The 23,323-nt window shown below is 34.7% G+C and overlaps 2 protein-coding genes across 3 annotated transcripts; both read left to right on the plus strand.

The window, feature by feature from the left end:
- The first annotated feature begins 578 nt into the window (after window positions 1-578).
- Window positions 579-2,768, plus strand: epd (ependymin). Its single transcript, XM_056237840.1, has 6 exons — window positions 579-714; window positions 871-905; window positions 1,685-1,819; window positions 1,945-2,131; window positions 2,224-2,308; window positions 2,448-2,768. Exons 1-6 carry the CDS (start codon window positions 630-632, stop codon window positions 2,569-2,571), a joined length of 651 nt encoding a protein of 216 aa, XP_056093815.1. The 5' UTR covers window positions 579-629; the 3' UTR covers window positions 2,572-2,768.
- A 12,401-nt stretch (window positions 2,769-15,169) lies between these two features.
- On the plus strand, window positions 15,170-22,655 carry panx1b (pannexin 1b). Of its 2 annotated transcripts, XR_008804146.1 has the most exons (8): window positions 15,170-15,417; window positions 18,216-18,352; window positions 18,470-18,669; window positions 20,781-20,986; window positions 21,143-21,453; window positions 21,587-21,737; window positions 22,173-22,368; window positions 22,422-22,655. XR_008804146.1 is itself a non-coding variant. In XM_056237829.1 (7 exons), exons 1-7 carry the CDS (start codon window positions 15,237-15,239, stop codon window positions 22,244-22,246), a joined length of 1,260 nt encoding a protein of 419 aa, XP_056093804.1. In that variant the 5' UTR covers window positions 15,170-15,236; the 3' UTR covers window positions 22,247-22,420. The 2 variants fall into 2 exon arrangements, 1 of the variants encoding a protein (XP_056093804.1); XM_056237829.1 differs by lacking the exon at window positions 22,422-22,655 and having other exon boundaries at window positions 22,173-22,420.
- Window positions 22,656-23,323: the final 668 nt, after the last annotated feature.

Consider the following 23,323-nt stretch of genomic DNA (forward strand, 5'->3'; position numbering starts at 1 on the left):
GTAGCCCAATTCGTATGAATTCATACGAATGACCTTTGACCCCGCCCCTAAACCTAACCATCACGTGGGTTTGGACAAATCGTGTACGAGTGAGGTCGTACAAATTCAAATTTGTACGAATTCGTACGAATTGGTCTTGAGATAGCGTTGAAAAATCAGATGCAAATGTAGACCTTTGATAGTAGAACTGAATGACAAGAAAAACCCAGATGGGCTTTTGTTTTCACACCTGTATAACCCACTTTTGTTTTTGTTTAGTTTTTCCTTGATTGAGACTGCACAATCATCACCTTACATGAACCAAAATCATGTGATGTGATACCAACTGTCTCTGGACTTGTGGTCCACCAGTATGGAGCCAGACCCCCTGAGTGCCGATCAGAGGCGGACGAGGGGGATTGTTTGCTTGAATTGAGCTTTTCTTTTTGACCCTATTTGTCTTGTAAATGGTTATGTGCCAATTTTGTCCAGCGTTCTTATTTGCACTTACAACAGAAGATGATTTCGACATCTTTTGTTTATTGCATTGCTGGATGTCCAAAAGGGAGGGGGCATTTATATGGGGTGCAGGGGTTATATATAAAAAGCACAGTCTGGAAGTGTCTGGACCTGAAGAAAGTTAGAGAGCAATGATGCATACAGTCAAGCTGCTCTGTGTGGTGTTCTCGTGCCTCTGTGCTGTCGCATGGGCTTCTTCTCAACGCCAGCCATGTCGTAAGAACTTTATATACATTTCTTGTCTTTGTGGTTAAAGAATAATCTGCTTTTATAATTTCATTGGTTTTTTGTCTTGAGAACATTTTGAATTTGAACATTCTCAGAAGCTGCAGATGATGTGGAAGAAATGTTACTTTTTTATTTCTTTTTCAGATTCCCCACCTTTGACCAGTGGAACAATGAAAGTGGTGAGTGTACAAAATTTCATTGGGATGTTTAATAATTATAGCAGGCTGTTAGGCCGTACAATTTGGCTCAGTAATGAGAGAACCTTTAAAAATAATGCTGCGTCATCTGAATATAAGCACAAGCCCTCATTTTTTCACTATATGAAACATTCTAATTCAGTGATGGGCACACAGCTTTTTAAGCTATACAAAAACAAAGTGTTTAGTGATGGTATTCCCTATAAAAGCATTCTAGCCTTTGTTATAAAACATTTTGGTAACACTTTACAATAAGGTTTCATTAGTTAACCACATTAGTTAACATTAACTAATGAACTGCACTTCTACAGCATTTATTATTCTTTGTTAATGTTAATTTCAACATTTACTAATACATTGTTAAAATCAAATGTTGTATTTGTTAACATTAGTTAACGCAGTGTGAACTAACAATGAACAATTGTATTTTTATTAACTAACTTTATCAAAGAATAACAAATACAGTAACAAATCTATTGCCCATGGTTACTTCATGTTAGTAAATACATTAACTAATATTAACAAATGAGACCTTATTGTAAAGTGTTACCAACATTTGCTTAACACAAAGCAATGTGGTGGAGCACATATATTTTGCCTTTGCAAAAAGGATTTGACAGTTGTATTTGAATCTTAAAACCTTGTATTTAGTTTCATCGCCCGAGACCCTGAGAGTTATTTGAAACATCTTAATTATTAAAATGACTAACTTTAACATTTTTACTGTTGCATTTTGTTTGAAATGCAAAACACACATTCAGGTTTCAACGGGGGGTCATGATCTTGCATCTGGAGAGTTCAGTTATGACTCCAAAGCGAATAAATTTCGTTTTGTGGAAGACACTACTCATGCGAACAAAACTTCGTATATGGATGTGCTCATACATTTTGAAGAGGTAGGCCTAGTCAGCGGTTTTCTCTCTCTCTCTCTCTCTCTCTATTCCTCTTCCTCTTTCAGCTTGTGATTGAATTTTTGTTGAACCTTATAATATTATATAATAAAGTACTTTTTTTCTCATAGGGTACACTTTATGAGATAGACAGTAAAAACGAGAGCTGCAAGAAGGAGACTCTGCAGTTCCGTAAGCACCTGATGGAGATTCCACCCGATGCCACTCACGAGTCTGAGATTTACATGGGCAGCCCCTCAGTCACAGAACAGGGACTCCGAGTCCGGGTCTGGCATGGAAAGTTGTCCGAACTTCATGGTCCTTCCCTTTTTTTTCCTTCTATTTTTACTTACTTAGTTATTCTATTGCTTTTCAAAATAAAAACAATCATGTTTTGATTTTCTTTTCAGCTCACTACTCTCTGTCAACCACTTCCTGTGGCTGTTTGCCGGTCTCTGGATCCTACTATGGTGAGAAGAAGGACCTTCTCTTCAGGTAAAGCAGAGACTGAATGCACTACAGGAACACTATTCAAGTTTCTCAGAAACACATTTGTTTCAAATCTTTTGAGGATGACTTCATTGTATCCTGCAGTTTTGCATACGACAATTAACTGAGCTATTTTCTGCTTCAGTTTCTTTGGTGTTGACCCAGAAGTTGATGACCCACAAGCCTTTGTGCCCCCGGCCTATTGTGAGGGCGTGGCATTCGAGGAGGCCCCAGACGACCACAGCTTCTTCGACCTGTTCCACGACTGAAGAAATAACATGACATGATACAAACTGCCAAAGATGGCTGCACGCAATAATAAAAAGAGCATTTAAATCAAAATATATCCTGTATCCATCTCTCTTTCTTCAGAAAATGCCTGCAGTTTCACTAACCTTTTTTTTGTGTCTTTTGGAACTTGTTTCTTCACTCTAATCAAGTCAATAAAGCTGAGCTTTCACTGAAATCCATTTTCATGTCTGTTTGAAAAATGATCATAAAGCTGTGTGGACATAGCGGTGCTAAGATAAGCGGAGATTCTGTAAAGACTTAATGATCCTTGCACAGAAAAATGCAGTGACAAAAAAAATTCATACATCCATTTCATGCACCATCAACCACGTTATTGAATATGCTTCTAAAACTATAAACACGGGAGGACTGAGTAAATGTTACAATTCTTATGGTAAATGAACTGAACCTCTTCACTGGCTTGTTTGTTTGTTTCAATATTACTGAATACCCCCAAATTCACAAAAAAAAAAAAAAGCTGTTGAACAAACTTAATTAAATTAAGGAAAACTTTTCCACAAAATTAAAAATTACATTTTTCAAAAACAAAATCGAATTAGTTTCAAATGATTTGTTGTAATCGTGTTGTATTAACTTAAAATAATTTAGTCAAGACTTTGTCATTTCCTAAAGTTTTGCCATTCCTACACTTAAAAAAGTGCTCACTGGCATTTATTGGATGACCATAAATCACTCATTTTAGATCAATTTAAATGTTATACATTTATAAGCAGAGGAATATGTATTTTTTTTTATAAATGTAAATTGACTAGGTTGCACATGTAATGAGAGTGAATTTACTTGGATTAATGACTGAAATTTAAGTTTGTGGCCTGACCACGCCTACTGCGCATGTCACTGAGAGCTGTTTGGACTGTGTGCAAGAAACTTTTTTGCCGCCATTCAAGAACTTACAACGGATAGCCTACTGCTAAAGTTGGGTGATTATTTAAGAAATTTGTAACAATAACATGTAATTTCTTACCTAGTCACCGTTAAAATAAGTTAACAATAGTTAAACAATTAAAATGCCTTGTTATTTTTTTCAGACACATTTATCATTGGCCTATTGCTCAGACCCTTTCTGTAGGCTGTGGTTCCAGAGACATAAATATGGCTCTTCTCATTCAGCACTGCAGGACAAATATCATTTCCAGGTTCTAATTTGGCCTTAGAAAACCAGTAAAATCTACATTTTTTCCCCATATTAATTTGTGAATATTTTAAATGTTTAATAAAGGGGCAAAAAGTCATAAACAAAAATCTGAAAATCCGTCAATATTTTTTTTTTTTTGCACAGCATTTGGTGTGTACTGTTCAAATTAAAATTTTGATGTTCAACTTTGTGTTTTAAAAATACAACAACCGTTCATTTTTCGTTTTGCAATTAGCCTACGGGTTAAAAAAGGAAAAACGAATGGACACAAAAGTAGGCCTACCGTTTGGAGAGAATACGAGATAGATTCTTTATTAAATTCATAAAAAAGAAACAATAATTACAGGAATACTGGATTCTAAGCCTCAAAGAAATGCCACAATCAAGACCTCGGAGCAGAAATGTGGGAGAAACACCCAGAAACTCTTTAGGCTATATGAGCTGTTCGCAGTATTTAGGGTCTTTCCCTGCCATTAATGGTTGGATAACACACCAAGTCTCCTTCCATTAATAATAACAATGTCTATACGGTGGCTGTGATATAGGCTATAGACCTACCAACGTCCGTTGCCATGATTTTTGGAATGACTTATCGCGGGCGCATCGGTTAATGGAAATGCCGTCATTTCGCAATAGTTTTTTTATCGATATGTAGAAAGAATCGCAAAAGTTTTGCGCAAATCTGTAATGGAAACGCGCCTACTGACAGTTCTCCACACTTTTCAACGGTCGTGATATGACCTCACATTCTGCGGCATCTTTTTCAAAAGCATAAATTCAGTAATATATAACAAATAATAATATATCTAAATGTGTAAATATAGAATCTACTCTAGTGATGCATCGTTTATTTTGAACAAATCATTTACTCGGGAGTAGTGAGTCACCAGAGTGATTCGAGGTGCGTTCCAGTCGACCTTAGTGGACATAACAGAGGGCATTCCGCCATCTTAAGTGAGATTCGAATCCAAAGGGAACATGTTCAGTTCGAAGGGCTGCTGTGAACAGCATAGGGAATATCGATAGAGATAAACGTAGAGGTAAAATCACCCAACTGTCATTGCGCACTGTGTCACCATCTGACTGATGGTCCACACTTACGATGGTCGACTAGTCGGACCTCTTTCATATTCATTCAGATTATGAATAATCAAAGTAGCCTACCCGTAACCCGTCTAAATGGCCGTCTTGACAAGTAGGCCTATCCTCTTGTTTATGTCACTAGTGCAATGCCCAGACAAAAACAATTTTTGTGTGTTTTTAGTAATTGTTGGTTTGGTATGTTTGAGTTGCTGAATAGGCTAGGCTACTATTACACTAAACTCTGGGAAAACGATAATGTTAAGCGGTTCAAAAAGAAATCGCTAATTTTTTCAAAAAGAATAATGTAACAAAATAATAATGTATTACATTGTAATAAATGTATAATTACATTGTAATAAATGTATAATTACATTGTAATAAACGTAAAATTACATTGTAATAAACGTATAACAAGACTGTAACAAATGAATTACATTTATTACACTACTTTTTTCAAAAAGAATTGCTACATTGATTTCCAAAAAGAATCACTACTTTTTCAGAAAGAAATCGCTACTTTTTCCAAAAAGAATCGCTACTTTTTCAGAAAATTGGTACTTAAAAAAAAAAGAATCGCTACGTTTTCAAAAAGAATCACTAAATTTTCAAAAAGAATCACTAAATTTTCAAAAAATATCTCTACTTTTTCAGAAAAGAATCGATACTTTTTCAAAAAGAATCTCTACTTTTTCAGAAAAGAATCGATACTTTTTCAAAAAGAATAAAGTAACAAAATAATAATGTAACAAATGTATAATAACACTGTAATAAATGCATAATTACATTGTAATAAACGTATAACACTGTAATGTATAATAACACTAATGTATAATTACATTGCAATAAACATATGTACATTGTAATGTATAAGACTGTAACAATTGTATTACATTTTTTTACACTACTTTCCAAAAAGAATCGCTACTTTCCAAAAAGAATCGCTACTTTCCAAAAAGAATAATGTAACAAAATAATAAATGTAACAAATGTATAATAACACTGTAATAAATGCATAGTTACATTGTAATAAACGTATAATTACATTGTAATAAATGTATAATTACATTGCAATAAACATATAAGTACATTGTAATGTATAAGACTAACAATTGTATTACATTTTTTACACTACTTTTCCCAAAAAGAATCGCTTCTTTTGTCAAAAAAAATTATTTAACAAAATAATGTAACAAATGTATAATAATAATGTAACAAATGTATAATAACACTAATAAATGTATAATTACATTGTAATAAACGTATAATAACATTGTAATGTATAATAACACTAATGTATAATTACATTGTAATAAATCTATAACAACACTGTAATAAATGTATAATAAGTCTAACAAATGTAATTACTTTTTTTACACTACTTTTTTCAAGAATCGCTATACTTTTTCAGAAAAGAATCGCTACTTTTTCAAAAAGAATAATGTAACAAAATAATGTAACAAGTGTATAATAAAAATAATAATAATGTAACAAATGTATAATAACCCGGTAATAAATGTATAATTACATTTTAATAAACATATTATAACATTGTAATGTATAATTATATTGTAATAAATGTATAATTACATTGTAATAAATCTATAACACTCTAATAAATGTATAATTATATTGCAAAAAACGTATAATTAAATTGTAATAAATGTACAATAAGACTTTAACAAATGTATAATTACATTTTTTACGCTACTTTTCAAAAAGAATCGTTACTTTTTTCAAAAAGAATCGCTACTTTAAAAAAAAATCACTGCTACTTTAAAAAAAAGAATCACTACTTTTTTCAAAAAGAATAATGTAACAAATGTAACAAATGTATAATAACACTGTAATAAATGCATAATTACATTGTAATAAACGTATAATAACACTGTTATGTATAATAACATCGTAATAAACGTATAATTACATTGTAATAAACGTATAATAACACTAATGTATAAATGTAATGTATAATTACATTGTAATAAATCTATAACACTCTAAAAAATGTATAATTACATTGCAAAAAACGTATAATTAAATTGTAATAAATGTATAATAAGACTAACAAATGTATAATTACATTTTTTACGCTACTTTTTTCAAAAAAGAATCGCTACTTTAAAAAAAAAACGCTGCTACTTTTTAAAAAAGAATCACTTTTTTCAAAAAGAATAATGTAACAAATGTAACAAATGTATAATAACACTGTAATAAATGCATAATTACATTGTAATAAACGTATAATAACACTGTTATGTATAATTACATCGTAATAAACGTATAATTACATTGTAATAAATCTATAATAATACTGTAATAATTACAATGCAATAAACGTATAATTACATTGTAATAAATGTATAATAAGACTAACAAATGTATAATTAAATTTTTACACTATACTTTTTTCAAAAATAATCACTACATGTCTCATTTTCAAACACTCATAAAAAGTGTTCCTTCATAGGTTTGCTCATTATTTCAATATATTCCCGTTCAGAGTGACCCTGCCTATTACTGTATTTATTGTCATGTCATTTTACTGTATAGTTTTGTAGAAAAGTAAAGGCAAACTCACCCCAATCATCAAAGTGCATTCAAGCACTTGCACCATGTTCAAACACTCATACAAAGTGTTCCTTCATAGGTTTGCTCATTCATTCATTCATATGATTCCTGTTCAAAGTGACCCTGACTATTACTGAATTTATTTTCAAGTCATTTTACTGTATAGTTGTGGAGAAAAGTCAATGTGATCATATTCAAGGACATGACACTGCATAAGTTTAATTTCTCTTTCCTTATCTCTGTGATCGGACACTTGCTGTATGCGTATTTTAATTTAGAAAGAATTTTAAAGTACATCTCAATACCATATGATTGTAATGATTCTGTCAAGGAGGAGGGGAAATGACAAATTCCAGTTGAGATTCAATAGACTGAAGATTAAGGTAAACATAAAAAAACAGTTTTGCAGACTTATTCATCAATAACAAAGACAACAAACAACAACAAAAGACTAAACTGACAGGGATATAAAACGTAGACATAAGAAACCAAACTAAAGGTGAGGAATTAGTAACCATTGACAAAAAAATGACTTCTCAAACGGATGAACAGTTTCTTATAGTAAAAAACAAGGCTTTCACGAAATTAAAATGACAATACGACGTAAAATGCAAGACGACATTGTGTATATGATGTATTTCAATGTAATTTTTTCCACGACTGTACATTAAATGAGTCTTACTTACACATGTGGCAATTATGAAATACGAAATAATCATGGTATGTTTGCACAATGCCTTCAAAAATGAAAACCATTTAGTGTTTAACTATGGTACTTAATGAAAATTGACAGTAGTTATTAGGGTCACTGAACAGGAATCCAATGAAAGAATGAGCAAACCTCTCAAGGAAATTCACTTTGATGATTGGGGTGAGTTTACCTTTACTTTTCTCCAAAACTATACAGTAAAATGACATGGAAACGATAACAGTAATAGCCAGGGTCACTCAGAAAAGGAATATATTGAAAGAATGAGCAAACATATTAAGGAACACCTTTTCTGAGCGTTTGAAAATGAGACATGGTGCAAGTGCTAGAATGCACTTTGATGATTGGGGTGAGTTTGCCTTTACTTTTCTACAAAACTATACAGTAAAATGACTTGATAATAAATACAGTAATATTCAGGGTCACTCCGAACAGGAATTTATTGTAATAATTTGCAAACCTATTAAGGAACACCTTTTATGAGTGTTTGAACATGGGACATGGTTTAAGTATTAGAATGCACTTTGATGATTGGGGTGAGTTTGCCTTTACTTGTCTACAAAACTATACAGTAAAATGACTTGATAATAAATACAGTAATATTCAGGGTCACTCCGAACAGGAATTTATTGTAATAATTTGCAAACCTATTAAGGAACACCTTTTATGAGTGTTTGAACATGGGACATGGTTTAAGTATTAGAATGCACTTTGATGATTGGGGTGAGTTTGTCTTTACTTGTCTCCAAAACTATACAGTAAAATGACTTGAAAATACATACAGTAATAGTCAGGCTGACTCTGAATAGGAATATATTAAAAGAATGAGCAAAGCTATAATAGAAAGATTTTTCTGAGTGTTTGAATAAACATGGTGTAAATGCTAGAATGCACCTACATGTTTGAGGTGAGTTTGCCTTTACCTTTCTCCAAAACAATGCAGTAAAATGACATGAAAATTATAACAGTAATAACCATTGTCACTCTGAACAGGAATCAATTGAAAGAATGAACAAACCTATGAAGAAACGCCTTTTATGAGTGTTTGAAAATGGGACATGGTGTCAGTGATATAATCCACTTTGATGATTGGGGTGAGTTTGCCTTTACTTTTCTCCAAAACAATACAGTTAAATGACTTGAAAATAAATACAGTAAAAGTCAGGCTGACTCTGAACAGGAATATATTGAAATAATGAGCAAACCTATGAAGGAAGACTTTTTCCGAGTACTTAAACCATGTCCCATGTTCAAACACTCATAAAAGGTGTTCCTTAATAGGTTTGCAAATTATTACAATAAATTCCTGTTCGGAGTGACCCTGAATATTACTGTATTTATCATTAAGTCATTTTACTGTATAGTTTTGTAGAAAAGTAAAGGCAAACTCACCCCAATCATCAAAGTGCATTCTAGCACTTACAGTGTATGCAAATAATCTTGAAAAATGTATGTTCTTGTAGTGGTAGTAACATATCCATATTATGACTAATTACACTTGAATTGTACAATTTTCCAATCCAATCCACCTTTATTTATAAAGCACTTTAAAAACAACACTGTTGACCAAAGTGCTGAACACAGTCTAAAAAATAAACAATAACATACAACAGAAGCACAACAAAAGAAATAATATACAAAAAACAACAACAATGAAAATAAATACAACAAATAATACAAAACTGAAAGTCAACCCTCAAACTGGGTTAAAAGCCAAAGAAAATAAGTGAGTTTTTAGACAAGATTTAAAAACAGAAAAAGACTCAGTCAATCTGATGTGCAAAGGCAGCTCATTCCAGAGTCTTGGAGCTGCCACTGCAAACGCACGGTCGCCTCTAAATATACGTTTGGTCTTGGGGACGACCATTTTTGTAAGAAATATTTATTTTAATGAGTTAAATTAACAACGAATGTATAATGATTTCCTAAGCATATGAAATATTTTAAAAAAATTTCAGCGTACCTGTCACAAACTGCTCTGAGACACGAGAATAGAGTTCCAATTGCAGCTTTAATTAAGGGGCAACCCAGACACGTAATCCAATATACAGGCAATGGGTCAAAACACAGGTTGGCAGTCCAAACAAACAAACAAAACTGGCAGGGGTCAGAGACAAAAGAGTAATCCAAGGAACAGGCAAGAAATCCAAAAACCAAGAGGCATAAAACCAGGGAAACCGCTCGGAAATGCAGTGCAACAACATACAAAACTTCGCAGTAAGTGAATGAGTGAACAAGGTTGAAATAGGCTGAGACTAACAGGGTAATGAGACACAGGTGAATGCAGTCAGTGATGATGAGTCCGGGCAGTGAGTTATGGGAAATGTAGTTTGTGAGGGAGTGATAATAGTCTGTGTGGAGTGCCCTCTGGTGGCTCTCAAGGGCACTCCAGCTGGTGACCGTTACAGTCCCAGCACAGCACCGGAAGCTGTCACAGATTTGAATAAGATCTAAGTTGCAATCTTTCTTTTACTGTCTATGGTTGCAATGGCAGCCATCCATATACTGTCCCATGACATTTTACATATTTCTTTCCCAATGGCAGAGAAAAGTAAGTGTGTTCTAAACAAAAATAGCTGCTGCATTGAATTTTTTACAATGTGTTATTAAAAATGCAATAATAAAAAAATATTGTACAGAATATGATGTAATATTATGAAGTGCCACGTGGGATTTAAATCAAACTTCGCTTATCAATACACACATAACACACGTGCATATACACCTATAAATTACTCGCATATACATACATATTGGATGTTCAAAATACATATATGAAATACACGTGCACACTAATATGAAATCCATACCAATACATATTATGTTAGTAATGAATGCATATACACTTGTGAATAAACTTGACGCACGCATACACCTATAAATACTCGCATACAGGCTACATATAAACTTCCATGCATATACACCTATAAACACTAGCACATACATATACACTCGCTGCACGCATACACACCTATAAACACTCGCATATACATATAAACTTCCATGCATATACACCTATAAACACTCGCACATACATATAAACCCGATGCGCCATACACATCCATAAAACACTGCAAAAAATGCAAACATACAAAATAAAATGTGAATGCATGCTTTAGTTGAGTATGTATATGCGAGTGATTTCATATGTGGATGTGCGTGAACTTTTCAGTGCAAACGGAAGGCATTTCAGTGTAAAAGGAAGTCATTTGTGCGTACACGGAAGTAACCTGCCTATTTACCGCATTTGCAATCATGGAGAGGGATCGTGCTATAACTGAAGCAATTAGCATTTTGAGAAATGTGCTTGCTTCGCCCACTATTATAAGATCAATTGGCTTTATGCACAGCTTCACTACTTCCTGAACTTCAGCCAGCCCTTTGTTTCCTGTCTGTCATTATTGGACAAACTGATTAATCCAGGTGTGCCTGGCCTCTGTAACAATAATCAGGCACACCTGGATTAATCAGTTTGTCCAATAATGACAGACAGGAAACAAAGGGCTGGTTGAAGTTCAGGAAGTAGTGAAGCTGTGCATAAAGCCTATTGCTAATTCAGTTGAATCGAATGTGTTGCCTTCGGCTCAACTGCAGTCAGAATCTGAATCTGAATTGTGCACTTTGTTTCGGCCATCGGCGCCTGCTGTACAAAGGGGATATTCCAAAACGCTTAACGTGAAAAACGCTTAAAGGAACACTCCACCGTTTTTTTTTAAATTGGGGTTATTCACTGTCTCCCCTACATTTGGATAGGTGGGCAAATGCATTTTTGTCTCAGTGCATGCATTGTCTTAGTTGTCTAGCTTAGCTTAGCATAATGAATGGAATCATACGTTGCCAGGTCGTGAGTAAAAGTGATAAAAAAAAATAAAAATAATTACTTCTTTTGGCCTGCTTATTCACAACGAGTACAAATAGCAATGTAGATTAAGACTTGGTGATTTCCTAGGCAGAGATTGATTTGGGACTATATGGAGGGGGGGGGGATGGAGTATGGAGCTATACATCACTTATAGCTCTATTCTCTACATGATTTTTATTTTGATCAGTATGTGCAAGATAAATGGCAATTGCTGTTACATTTTTCAGGTGCCATCCAAGTCACAACCCCGCATCACAGAAGCTCCCTTTGGTAGCCTGATGGCCAACCATTTGCGCGCTGCACCGGACAGAGTAGGGGGCACTGGGCGCCGGAAGGTAGGAGCTGCTGCAAACAATGTAGATTTAGGCCCAATCCCATTTCTCTGTTTTTATCCTTCCCCTTCATTTTACCCCTACACCGTGTCCTTCGAAACATAGTGGCAAGACATAGGGGTAAAAATATTCCCCATGGAAATGAGACACCAATAGCCTATAGGGAAGAGCCCGGACGAATGTGATGTTTTGAAATCACTGCTCTCTGGCTTTAGATTAGATTAGATTAGATAATACCTTTATTTGTCTCACAAGTGAGAAATTTCAAGAGGAAAATACAGACTATGCTTGTGTAAGGAGTACAGTGTGGGAACAGGAAAAAAACCACCTCAGCAACATTAGCACACAATCAGTACACTCTACATGAACAAGACTTGCAACAGGGGTGGGGGATGGATGTAGCCCAGCAGAGGCGGTCCTGCAGCCATTTCAGGCGCTGGTCATAGACCCGCCTGTCAGACTGGGGGTACGAAGCACCCGAGGGATGGGGTGTGGGGATGGGATTCTTTGAATGAATGTTCACATTCTACAATTCAGTACAAAATGTGGACTGATTACTAGCAGTGAAATGAGATCCTGACATATGACACTATTAACAGATATTAACAAAAGGTTTGACTCGATCCATTATCATATATTAGTACACATCTGCACCTCTGACTACTGCATGTGATTAGGCTATAATGTGGATTATCTTTTAGTTGTCTATATACTGTAGAGTAGCCTACTACTGATGGGTACTAAGCGTTAGTTATGTTAATGGCCAGGGCCCATTTTAATGTTTGCTTTCTTGTTCCCTTTTACGGGCACTTGAGAGCCCTGGAAGTGTGAATCCATAGCACCCCCACTGTATTACACTGCTCAAAAAAACAACAACCCAAAAAACATATCAGATCTCAAAGTATGTGTATATTGTCAGTCAATGTACATTTAGGTTGAAATTGAGTGATGCTTGGCATTGAAATGATATCAAAATATGTCAATAAATTGATGTAATTTAATTTTGACATCAATGTTTGATGTCACATTTATGTTGAATTGATATCGAAGCTTGATATTGAATGATATCAAAATAGCATTAAAATGACATCAACATCATGACATCTTGACGTCAAATAAATGTTGAATTGACATCAAATGCCAACAAAGCATGACATCAAAATGACATCAGCAGAGGTCAAAATCGTGACATCAAATTCACATTGTCACTTTGACGTCAATTTGACTTTCATTTTTGACCTATTTCATGACGTAATTTTGACATCAATGTTTGATGTCATATTGATGTTAAATTGACATCAAATGCCCACTGAAATCATCATGGCGACCCTTTTTTTTTTTAAGTCTCGCGACCCAGGGTATGAAAACCTGTGATGGATTCAGCTGCCTTCACAAAGTGTTATGTTTTGTACTTCTTAAATCTTGCCCCTGAAAAAAAAAAAAACGAATTCTGTGTTTCTGTTTGTAATGCAAGTTTAGTGGGATGTTTTGTTGTTTTAACCACACACAATGTTTGTTTCTTGTGCTTTTTTCTAACTTCAAGGACTGTGACCAGGCTGAGAAATCAAAATGATCCTTGGGATCTGTGTGGTCCATCCAGAAGGTGCACAACAACCACCAAAAGTGTTAATTGTAATTGAAGGAGCTGAGGTACTCTAGGAAATTCAGACTGTTGTGTGTGCCATCACTTTGCTTATGGGCATCATTTATGCTCTTGATTTGAGGTACCCATCCAACCTGCAGTTCGAGGTCTTTCAAAAACTGTTTCTAAATCTGGATGGACAAAGGCTGTCAGACAGAGTCAATGTTTGAGTAAATCAGGGTGGTTTTTTTTGTTTTTTTTACATGTTTTGTCTGCATTTTCTGCATTAAAAAAATTGCTAAATTGTAAATGTGAACTAATTGATTACCTGACAGAGTAGATTGAGTGTTGACAATTGTTTTTAGCCATTGTACAGTTCTTAAATTCATGAAATGAATAAACAAAGGCTATTTGATTTGTTTGCTTTTTTGGTGTGCTTAATGTAATTGCATATTTTTGAAGGTATGGTAATGTTTAATAATAATAATGCATTAGATTGTGACATTCTTTACACCTACAGTCTAAATTTCTATTAAAGTAATGTCCCCATGACAAGGACATTATTTTTCTATTAATTTTAAACAGGATTTTCTAAATAACTGCATAACCAAACAAACAATTTCCATGCAGTTTTATCAAATAATAAGGCCAATAAGGTCTTTGCCCATTTAGCCATTTACATGCAGTGGTTTTGGGTGAAAATGGGGGCCTCTTGGCAAAAGAAAACAGTTGCAGCTTGCATAACAAATTAAACAGAACTAGCAAGCATTTGCACTATGTTTCTTCAAATATCGTTTTCCCCCTCAAACAAATAGGCGTACGTGTGTACATATATTAGTTGGTAAATATTTTAATAGGTTAAAATTATCTTGTTCATCATACAATTAATTCTCCTTTGTTCATTTTTATTTTCCCTGTTTATATAAATGCTTTGGCAATACAATGTACAATTTGTCAATAGAGCTCATTTGAATTGAACCACAATAACTGTATAATCAAAATATTGTAATATTCTCAAGGTTTCCTCATTATTATTATCTTTGTTTACTACTAGACAAATAGCCTACAATCCCTCTTACTTTATTGCTACCTTTATTTGACTAGTTTTCATAAGGTCGTTTTTCTTTGTTTCATAAAATAAGTAGCCTAACTATAATAGAGGGTATTTATGTCAAAGTGTGTAATGCGCTTTTTAATCTTACAGAAGATTGAATAATTCTAGTAGGACGACTGACTAAATCCAGTTTCTGATTCCCTCTGGTGTTGTTGTTATTGGTCGGTGAACCGTGCGCGTAACCCTGCCCACCGGAACTAGCGGTGCACTTGACAAAGCCTTAATTTCATCTTAACAATGGCTATAGCGCGCGTTGCGACTGAATATGTGTTTTCTGATTTTTTATTGAAAGAACAGAGTGAATCTAAGTATAAAGGCGTGCGGCTGGAACTGGCCACAGACAAACTGGTCAGTTTTGTCGCGGTTGGGCTTCCTTTGTTACTCATCTCACTCGCCTTTGCGCAAGAAGTCTCTGTGGGTCAGTAAAAACATTTTATCACAGCTACCGGGATTTGCGTAAAACGTCAACAAGGTTTACTTTGAAACGTCCGATAAAGATAGAGTGGTTTGAACTTATGGAGATAAACAGGTTCAAACTCAAAAACATGAAGCCTTAATACCTTTTAACGGATTTGTACCAAAAGGCTGCCAATTGTTGAAAGACTGGCTAAATCGAGAATAACTTTAGGCTGTAACAGAATATTATTAAACATTCTCCAAAAACAACGAAGGACGTATTTTTTACACAACTTATTGTCGATTACGTTACTTGAACAAAGACCATCATTGCGGTTTTGTGTGTAAATCCAGAATGGGCGCGTCAGATATGCGCGTTAAAAAAACATGAGATGAATAGCGATTTATAAGCATGCTGCAAACTGTTAACATCGTATTTTGCAGTGTAAATGCACTTAATTAGTTTTAAATAATTATTGGGGCCGGCCAGTCGTGCCACTCACATTGTGACCGTTGTTTATTTTCTTATTTTAGCCACTGCTATCGAGGGCGTGTTATCTGTCTCAGTAAAAGAGAGGCGGGGGCAGAAGTAGGCTAGCATCAATCACACAATCACAACCAAACCAGACTATTCTGCTAAGACAAACTCTAGCAATCAAACCCATTTAGGTAACACTTTACAATAAGGTTCCATATGCATTAGTTAACATGAACTAACCATGAACAACATCTCTGTACAGCATTAGTTAATATTTGTTAACGTTAACTCACACATATACTAATGCATCAATTCACGTTAACAGCCCGGTTAGTTAACATTAGTTAATGCATTAGTTAACATGAACTAACCATGAACAATGCCTGTAAATAGCTTTACTGTTTTGTAAGGTTAACTTAGTTTACGTAGCAGTTGACACACACTAAGTATGAACATTTCTAACTCACCATGTTACCCTAAATGTAAAAATACTGTTGTGTACCTTATCAACACTCTTTTATAAGGCATTGATTTGTTGGTAAACATAATTCTGCAGCGGAAAAATATGTTGTTCATGTTTATACGCACTTTACTATCATTACTTGTATTCAAATAAGTATTTATTATTGGATTGAGTGAAAAGTGTACACTATTTCAACATTGACTGATGTGTTACTAACATTCGTAGACTCTTTATTAACATTAATTACCATTAATGAAGCATTTATTAATGGAATTTATAAACCTTATTGTAAAGTGTACACTATTCAACATTAACTGATGTGTTACTAACATCTAGACTCTTTATTAACATGACTTTCCATTAATAAAGCATTTATTAATGGAATTTATTAACCTTATTGTAAAGTGTACACTTATTCAACATTAACTGATGTGTTACTAACATTTGTTTTCCGCTGTAGAATTATGTTTACCAACAAATCAATGCCTTATGAAAGAGTGTTGATAAGGTACACAACAGTATTTTTACATTTAGGGTAACATGGTGAGTTAGAAATGTTCATACTTAGTGTGTGTCAACTGCTACGTAAACTAATGTAAATATGTACAGTAAGTTAACCTTACAAAACAGTAAAGCTATTTACAGGCATTGTTCATGGTTAGTTCATGTTAACTAATGCATTAACTAATGTTAACTAACCGTGCTGTTAATGTGAATTAATGCATTAGTACATGTGTGAGTTAACGTTAACAAATATTAACTAATGCTGAACAGAGGTGTTGTTCATGGTTAGTTCATGTTAACTACTGCATTAACTAATGTTAACTAATGGAACCTTATTGTAAAGTGTTACCCTAATATCTGTTTGATCTATTTTATCTCTTGGTTGTTGCAACACTTGCAGCCATACAAGATTTCATTGTTGTCATTGTAAGGTCTATCGTTACACTATTACTGAAAATAAAAATAAAATATTCTAAATTAAAACCAATCGTTATTCCATCAGTAGTTCCAGACTTTACTCTAGACTTTTGATGTAAAAAGCTGTGCTCTTTTTTTGATATGCAGTGGATATAATTTATATTCCATGTGGTATAATCGCCACAATGAGGATGATTGTAATACTTTGACTTGTCAAAGGGATAGTTTGCAAAAAAATTAAAATTGTCAACATGTGCTCTCATTCTCATGAGATTCCAAAACTGACTTTATTTCTTCTGTGGAACGCAAAAGATGTATTGAAATGTTTCCCCCTTTTTTTCTCTCTCTCTCTCTCTCTCTCTCTCTCTCTCTCTCTCTCTCTCTCTCTCTCTCTCTCTCTCTCTCTCTCTCTCTCTCTCTCTCTCTCTCTCTCTCTCTCTCTCTCTCTCTCTCTCTCCATACAACGGAAGTCAGTGGCCTCCAATATTGTTTGGTTACCAACATTATTCAAAATATCATCTTTTGTGTTCTGATGACATAATTTTCTTTGTTGGGTGAACTATCTCTTTAAGAATCACTCCAAAATGTTGATGGTACCGTTGCATTTGGAAGTACTTCACAGACATTAAGAAACATTATGTACATTAGTAATCTGTAAGTTATGAAGGAAGCAATTGTTCCTGGTCTCTTCTACTGCTCCTATGGTGATGAACATAAGTTGGTTGTTTTGAAAGAGATTTATACATAGATACAATTATCACAAAGCAGGCCAACATAATGCACTTACTTAAATACAAAGTTTAATCAGAAATATTGTTTGCTCATAACAAAGATGCAAAAACACTGTAAGTAGCATATTTGAGGATTTCTTTTAGATAAGATTAATCAAATTTCCATCATATAGCTCTTTCAGTCTCTTCAGGTAAGAAAATGACATGGTCTTGTGTAATTCCTCTAGGTACTCAGATCACATGTTTTCCACCCACTAACTTCACATTGAGACAGGCTGCGTATGTGGACTCCTTTTGCTGGGCCGCAGTGGAGCATCACCCTACAGACAATGGGGCTGATAGCGCCCCCCTTCATCTACACAAGGTAGTGTAGGTCTACTTCACATTCAATGTACTTGGTCATGACGTGAGCAACAATGTCGTATCAAAAGAGGTCCCTTGTTGCTTGTGTTTGTCTTATACTCTGTCTCTTTACCTTCAGTTCTTCCCTTATATCCTTCTGCTGGTCGCCGTCCTCCTGTATATTCCTGCTCTCTTCTGGCGTTTCACGGCTACCCCTTCCCTATCCTCTGATCTCAGTTTTATCATGGAGGAACTTGACCGTTGCTACAACCGTGCCATCCGCCTGGCCAAGAGCCTCACAATCAAACAAGACAAAGACATTGCAGAAGACCCACACAGGTGTAGTGCTGTGAACATTGTCAAAACTCCAGCTATTAAGTTTAAATTTCCAGTTGTGACAAATACAGTTTTTGATTCTCCCAGGGTTGGTATCTGAGAGCTGCCTCTAAAACGGCCTAATTCATTATCAACACTGTACAAGTGCACATTCAAAAAACAAAGACTTGTATTTGAATATATTTTAAAATGTCATTTATTCATGTGATGGCAAAGATGAGTTTTCAGCAGCCATTTCTCAATTCAATTCAATTCTCATTTGTTTGCATAGCGCTTTTCACAATACACATCGTTTCAAAGCAGCTTTACAGAAAATTCATCCGTCTACATTACAATTTAGAGGGATCTGTTATCAGAGGTGACCGTGTCCAAGTATTGTGTTTCAGAAATGTACATATACAAATCATGCAGTTAGTTAATATGTATTCATTTTAGGCAGAGACAGTGAGCTCATTGAAGGAATTATTACAAGTTGTGATTTCAATAGAGGTTTGGCATTGGTGCATGTTGATTCAGAGTTGGCGTCATCTCAAGTCCTCGCAGGTGTTGCCGTCATCTGTTCACAGGTGTTGGGGCATCTGAAATCTTCATATGAGGCTGGATCCTAACTGGATCTAATGTACTCTCTAGTTACCTTGAGATTTGCATCCTGAGATAAAACAGAAAAGCAAATGGAAAATAATTAGCGTAGCTGCTGTTCATATAACATTAAGTAGATAATCATGTGCATTTGATATGATATAACTGGAGTACAAGGTTACGCATTATGTGAATGTTTGGCTAAAGAGATGCGTCTTTAGTCTAGATTTAAACTGGGAGAGTGTGCCTGAGCCCTGAACATCATCAGGAAGTCTATTCCAGAGTTTAGGAGCCAAATGCAAAACCCCCCCTCTGCCCTCTCCTTTAGTGGACTTAGATGTTCTAGGTACCACCAAAAGTCCAGAGTTTTGTGACCTTAAAGAATGTAAAGGATTGTAGGGCGATAGAAGTTTGGTTAAATACACAGGAGCTAAACCATTTAGGGTCAGTAGCAATACTTTGTAATCGATACGAAATTTTAAAGGTAACCAGTGTAGAGATGATAAAATTGGGGTTATATGATCAAATTTTAACTCTTAGCAGCTGCATTTTGGACTAACTGTATCTTGTTTATTGAGGATGAAGGACAATCACCCAATGCACTACAGTAATCCAGTCTAGAGGTCATGAATGCATGAAACTAACTTTTCTGCATCAGAAACAGATAGCATGTTCCGTAGCTTAGCGATGTTTCTGAGGTGGAAGGCTGTTTTTGTAACATATGAAATATATGAAATATATTTTTGTAACATATGAAATATATTTCTCGTCTAATATAACACCCAGGTCTTTTACTGTAGAGGATGAAGTAACAGTACATCTTTCTAAATGCAACTTGTATTCTAAGAGATTCTGTGTACAGGTTTTTGGTCCAGTAAGTAATACCTCAGTCTTATCTGAATTTAATAGAAGACAATTACAGGTCAACCAATATTTTATATCTTTAACACATTCTGTCAACTTGGGTAATTTAGAGATTTCATCTGATCATGATTCTCCAGTGTTAAGTGTCACATGGTCCTTCAGAAATCATTCTAATATGCTGATTTAGTGCTCCAAAAACATCGGTGGCATCGGAAGTCTAAAAATTGCAGGGACCCTCAGGGGGAATCTTTTTTTGTTGTAGGAAGTAGAACATTTCAAAAGAACAGCATTTATTTGAAATAGAAATCTTTCATCAATTTAATGCATCCTTACTTATTAAAAGTATTATTATTTTTTCATTTCTTTCAAAAATCATACTGACCCCATACTTTTAACGGTAGTGTATTTTAAAAATCACTGACAAAAAGTCTTTTGAGGCATCAATTAAATTCACTAATCATCTTACCTTTTATTATTTTAGTTAATTTCTTAATGCTTGTGAACAACTGACATCTTTGCTATTTAAACTTCCTTTCTATTTCCTTTCCCCCCCTCAATCAATCATATCCCAAAACTATAAATCCATAATAGCCTATTCTGATTCTACTGATCTTAACCTTAATCTTAAAATCTCTTTCTCTCCTCTCTCTCTCTTTCTCACTCACTCTCAGTGGTCTGGAACTGACTGAAGCTTGTTTTAAGTACCCTCTGGTAGAGCAGTACTTGAAGACAAAACGCTTATCATGGGCTTTGGCTGCAAAATATCTACTTTGTCGGGTTTTAACATTCCTCACTTTACTGCTGGCCTGCTCTTATCTGACCTACTACATCCTTTGGGTTTCACCCAGTGATCAATTCTCCTGTAACCTGCGCAGAGGTGTGTGCTAGATAGTGTGCTTGTGTAAATTTCCACACACGTGACGTGATACACTTCAAGAATGAATATAAAAATATGAGAGTGATTGGTGTGTGTCTAATCATTTTATGATGTTTGTTCTCTGAATTGTGTTTGTGTGTGTGTGTGTGTCTCCAGGTATTTTAGTTAACGAGAGTGTGGTGCCAGATGCAGTTCAGTGTAAGCTGGTGGCAGTGGGTGTTTTTCGTCTCCTAAGTTGCATGAATCTGGTGGTGTATTTACTGTTAGTGCCGGCTGTGGTTTACGCTGCCTTCCAACCTGCTCGCCAGCACCAGCGCGCTCAGTTCCTCCGTCCATACCACCTACTGCCTGCTTTCGGACACGTGCTGGATTTGCAGCCTACTACCCGGCGCTATGATGACCTCAGCATCTACCTGCTGTTCTTGGAGGAAAACTTGAGTGAGCTTAAGAGCTACAAATGTTTGCAGGTTTGTGCATTTGAATTTTATTTCTTTGACAGTGTTATGTCTGGTGAAAATGCACTAATATCTCATTCTCAGATCTGGATGCTGGTGTCAGTGAGTGAAGACTAATACATTTGTTTGTTATGTGTGTACACAGGTTTTAGAGCTGCTGTCGGACGGAGGGGAAGCCCCGTTTGACACCATGTGTCTCCTCAGGACTCTAGGACAAGTGAGGACTGACATGGTGGACAGAAAACAAGCCCAAACTGTCAATGGAAATGCAGAGAAAGAAATCTCTGATATAAAGGGTGAGTGTGACATCAGGATGACACACAGTGTAACTTAAGTCACAGTTACCTGCTGTAACATCCTAGTTTTAATAAATGGCCAACTCCTCCACTGATGATTCACAGTTTGTTTATTAACTCACAATTCTGTAGATTCATCACAAAGCAACACACCATGAACCGCTAGAAAATAATGTGTTGTGTTTTCTCTGGCATTTTGTATAATTTATTGATGATATGATTGGTTTATTAAAAGAAATAAATGTGAATCCACTGAAATACAGCTTTGAACAAAAGCTTGATTATGAGATTGAATGTGACATATTTCTGATATGAAGAGAATGAACACTATCCATGTTATGTTCTCTTTGTCGGAAAGTAGAAAAAGATAAAGCACTCAAGTAAAACACCAACTGTTGCTAAAGCAGCTCTTATGAATGTGTTTTTTGTCTCTAGATGTCTCTTCTGTTTTGCTGGATGATGGAGTAAGCTGCAGCTGTGTGAAAGATGTAAGACACAGGGTGGTCTAACATATTACACTAATAGTGTACATGTATGTAAGCATCTATAATCATCAGGTAAATCCGTTTTCAAAAGCTGTACTTCTGACATAAACTGTTAAAGTCAGTCAAATCACATTGCAAAAAAATGAGTTTACATGTAAATTGAATGTGAAGGTAAGATTATATAATGCAAAAAAATGAGTTTACATGTAAATTGAATGTGAAGGTAAGATTATATAATGCTTGAATATTACACTGAGATCATTTACTAACTGCAAAACTGAGCTGCATGTTTTCTATGCTTGACATGAACAGAAATTAGATGAATGTTTTTTATTACTTCATCAAGTTAATATTTATTAAGTTGATGAAATGTTGCTTAACATTTGAATGCATTGTGAAAGAAATGTTACAACATATATTCTCGGGTGTCCTTTGTAGGCAACAATTAACTAATTAATCGAAATGAATAAATAAGATGTTACTGATGTCAAAATACTAACAACTAACCTCTGCCAATGTTGCTTCTTGGTATCAAACACATTTAAGCAATTCCTCCTTTCATACAAATAATCTATGTATATAACTTTGAATGTTTCAAAGTGAAGTTTACTCAAACATGCAAATCTGTGCATCATACATTTAAAAAAATACTAATTTTGACTAAATATCCATCAAAGCCATCTCGTTATTAAAACCATTTTATTACTATCTATCTAACATGAATCATGTTCTTGCAAAGTGAAGAAAATGGGTTTGTTTCCCCTGAGGCAACCTCATAAAAACAGGGTTAAGCTAGAAGTGATGTATTCATTTAATATATAAATGATGTCTTATGATGCGTGCTAACCAAGGGTTTGGCTGTTTAATTTAGGGAGATGGACTTAACACCTTTATTTCAAGAGGTAATAACTCGCCATGGAATAACCCACTGCCTACGTAAAAGCAATAATCAAATAAACAAACTATAATGTATGATATATGTAATATAAATTATATTTCACTATTTTAAATATTTTGCTGTTTTATACATTTATTTGATATGGACTGTTTTATATATTGTGCAGATGTGTTTCAGTTATTTTGTAGCTCTTATTGTAATTG

This window comes from Rhinichthys klamathensis, unplaced genomic scaffold (assembly GCF_029890125.1).
Source record: "Rhinichthys klamathensis goyatoka isolate OS25496 unplaced genomic scaffold, OSU_Roscu_1.1 h1tg000501l_1, whole genome shotgun sequence".
NCBI classification, from domain to species: Eukaryota; Metazoa; Chordata; class Actinopteri; order Cypriniformes; family Leuciscidae; genus Rhinichthys; species Rhinichthys klamathensis.

Coding starts and splice junctions, on each gene's coding strand:
- epd (XM_056237840.1), top strand. CDS start 630: ATGATGCATACAGTCAAGCTGCTCTGTGTGGTGTTCTCGTGCCTCTGT. Junction 1,820..1,944: donor TGCTCATACATTTTGAAGAG/GTAGGCCTAGTC, acceptor TTTTTCTCATAG/GGTACACTTTATGAGATAGA. Junction 2,309..2,447: donor AAGAAGGACCTTCTCTTCAG/GTAAAGCAGAGA, acceptor TTTCTGCTTCAG/TTTCTTTGGTGTTGACCCAG.
- panx1b (XM_056237829.1), top strand. CDS start 15,237: ATGGCTATAGCGCGCGTTGCGACTGAATATGTGTTTTCTGATTTTTTA. Junction 18,353..18,469: donor CCCCCCTTCATCTACACAAG/GTAGTGTAGGTC, acceptor CTTTACCTTCAG/TTCTTCCCTTATATCCTTCT. Junction 21,738..22,172: donor AGAAATCTCTGATATAAAGG/GTGAGTGTGACA, acceptor TTTTGTCTCTAG/ATGTCTCTTCTGTTTTGCTG.